The 1,532-nt window shown below is 60.6% G+C and overlaps 1 protein-coding gene across 1 annotated transcript; it reads right to left on the reverse strand.

Moving 5' to 3' along the window:
- Positions 1–236: 236 nt before the first annotated feature.
- Positions 237–1,184, reverse strand: LOC121616507 (forkhead box protein B1-like). The gene has a single exon (XM_041951343.1). It carries the CDS (start codon positions 1,182–1,184, stop codon positions 237–239), a length of 948 nt encoding a protein of 315 aa, XP_041807277.1.
- Positions 1,185–1,532: the final 348 nt, after the last annotated feature.

A 1,532-nucleotide genomic window follows, 5' to 3' on the forward strand; every position in this document is an offset into this window, starting at 1 on the left:
CTGAGGTCAGAGGTCAACTCGCTGTTTCTGTTGCTGTACATGATGGGAAACAGGGTCACACTTCAGACTTTCATGGATCAATTTCTTTCTTTCCACTAAAAATAAAAATATCCTAATAACTGACGCTCATCCTCGCGTTCGCGCACTTTGCGTCCTGGAGATGAATCACTGCTTTGGAGTTGAGGAAGTTTCTCGTTTGAATTGTTTTTATAAAAAGAGACACCGTCAGGTTCCCGTCAGTGCACCGCCACAGCGGACTGCAGCGCCGCCGAGGCCGAGGAGGACAGCGCCTCTCCGGGCGCGGCCGGGCTGCTCTGACCGGTGGCTGTCTGCGGGGAGGTGGGGCTCAGAGACTGGGGAGAGTTCGCTAGGAAAGCCGGGATGTGTGTGGGTAACCCCGGCAGGCCCGGCATTGAGGTGGGCGTGGGTTTGATGGGCACCGGGATGGCGGGGAGAGTCTGCCCGCCGTGACAGATGGACTTCAGCGGCATGCCGTATGCCGAGTAGTCGCTGGTGGCCATGGAGATGGGGGCAGCTGTGTCCATCATCCCGGAGCCGTACATGTGCGGCCAGGCCGGGGTCAGCTGGTTATGGAGCGGGTACCCGGTGGTGGAGAAGGCCGCCAGCCCGCCCGGCATCTTGTACTCTCTGGCGATGATGTTCTCGATGGCGAACGGGTGTTTGAAGCTGGACGGCTGGGTCACGGGGCTCAGGTTGTATCCGCCCGGCATCTGCGGGAGGTGCGCGGCGGCGTGCAGCGCGCTGAGCCGCAGCTTGGCCTGCTGCTGCAGGTAGTGGGCGGCATCGTGCGGCTTGCTGGGCGCAAGCGGGTCCGTGGCCTGCATGCTGCCCACCTTAAAGCGCTTCCTGCGCCGCAGAAAACTCCCGTTCTCAAACATGTCGCCGCAGCTCGGGTGCAGAGCCCAAAAACTGCCCTTGCCGGGCTGGTCCGGTCTGCGGGGGATCTTAATGAAGCAGTCGTTGAAGGAGAGGTTGTGTCGCAGGGAGTTCTGCCACCGCTGCGTGTTCTCCCGGTAGTACGGGAACCGGTCCATGATGAACTTGTAAATCTCACTGAGGGGGAGCATCTTCTCCGGGCAGCTCTGGATGGCCATGGCCGTGAGGGAGATGTAGGAGTACGGAGGCTTCTGGTCGCTGTACGTGTTCCTCCCCGGGCGAGGCATTATTCTGCTGAACCGGACCGGACCGGGCCGGGCCGGGATGAGTTTAATCTCAGTCTGCTGAGAGCAGGAAAGACTCGCCTCACTTGTTCTGAACTTTGCCCAAACTCTTCAAAACAGCGTTACGCACGAAGGGAAAGTCTCCAGGTGTTTGGCACGCATTGTCCCGTTTTTCACGCACAGAGCAGGAGCCGCGACGCCGCCGGTGAGTTGAAGAAAAGTTTAAGAAGCGGCGGCTGGTTGCTCCTGCTGCGGGTCCCCGGCAGGTGCAGCGCGGTGTCCGTCCTCCTCCTGTGCCGCTGCTGAGCTGCGCTAAGCGGCTGCTGCCTTCTCCATGTCCCTCTCCCGGTC

Source organism: Chelmon rostratus, chromosome 1 (genome assembly GCF_017976325.1).
Source record: "Chelmon rostratus isolate fCheRos1 chromosome 1, fCheRos1.pri, whole genome shotgun sequence".
In the NCBI taxonomy this organism is placed as follows: Eukaryota; Metazoa; Chordata; class Actinopteri; order Chaetodontiformes; family Chaetodontidae; genus Chelmon; species Chelmon rostratus.

Coding starts and splice junctions, on each gene's coding strand:
- LOC121616507 (XM_041951343.1), bottom strand. CDS start 1,184: ATGCCTCGCCCGGGGAGGAACACGTACAGCGACCAGAAGCCTCCGTAC.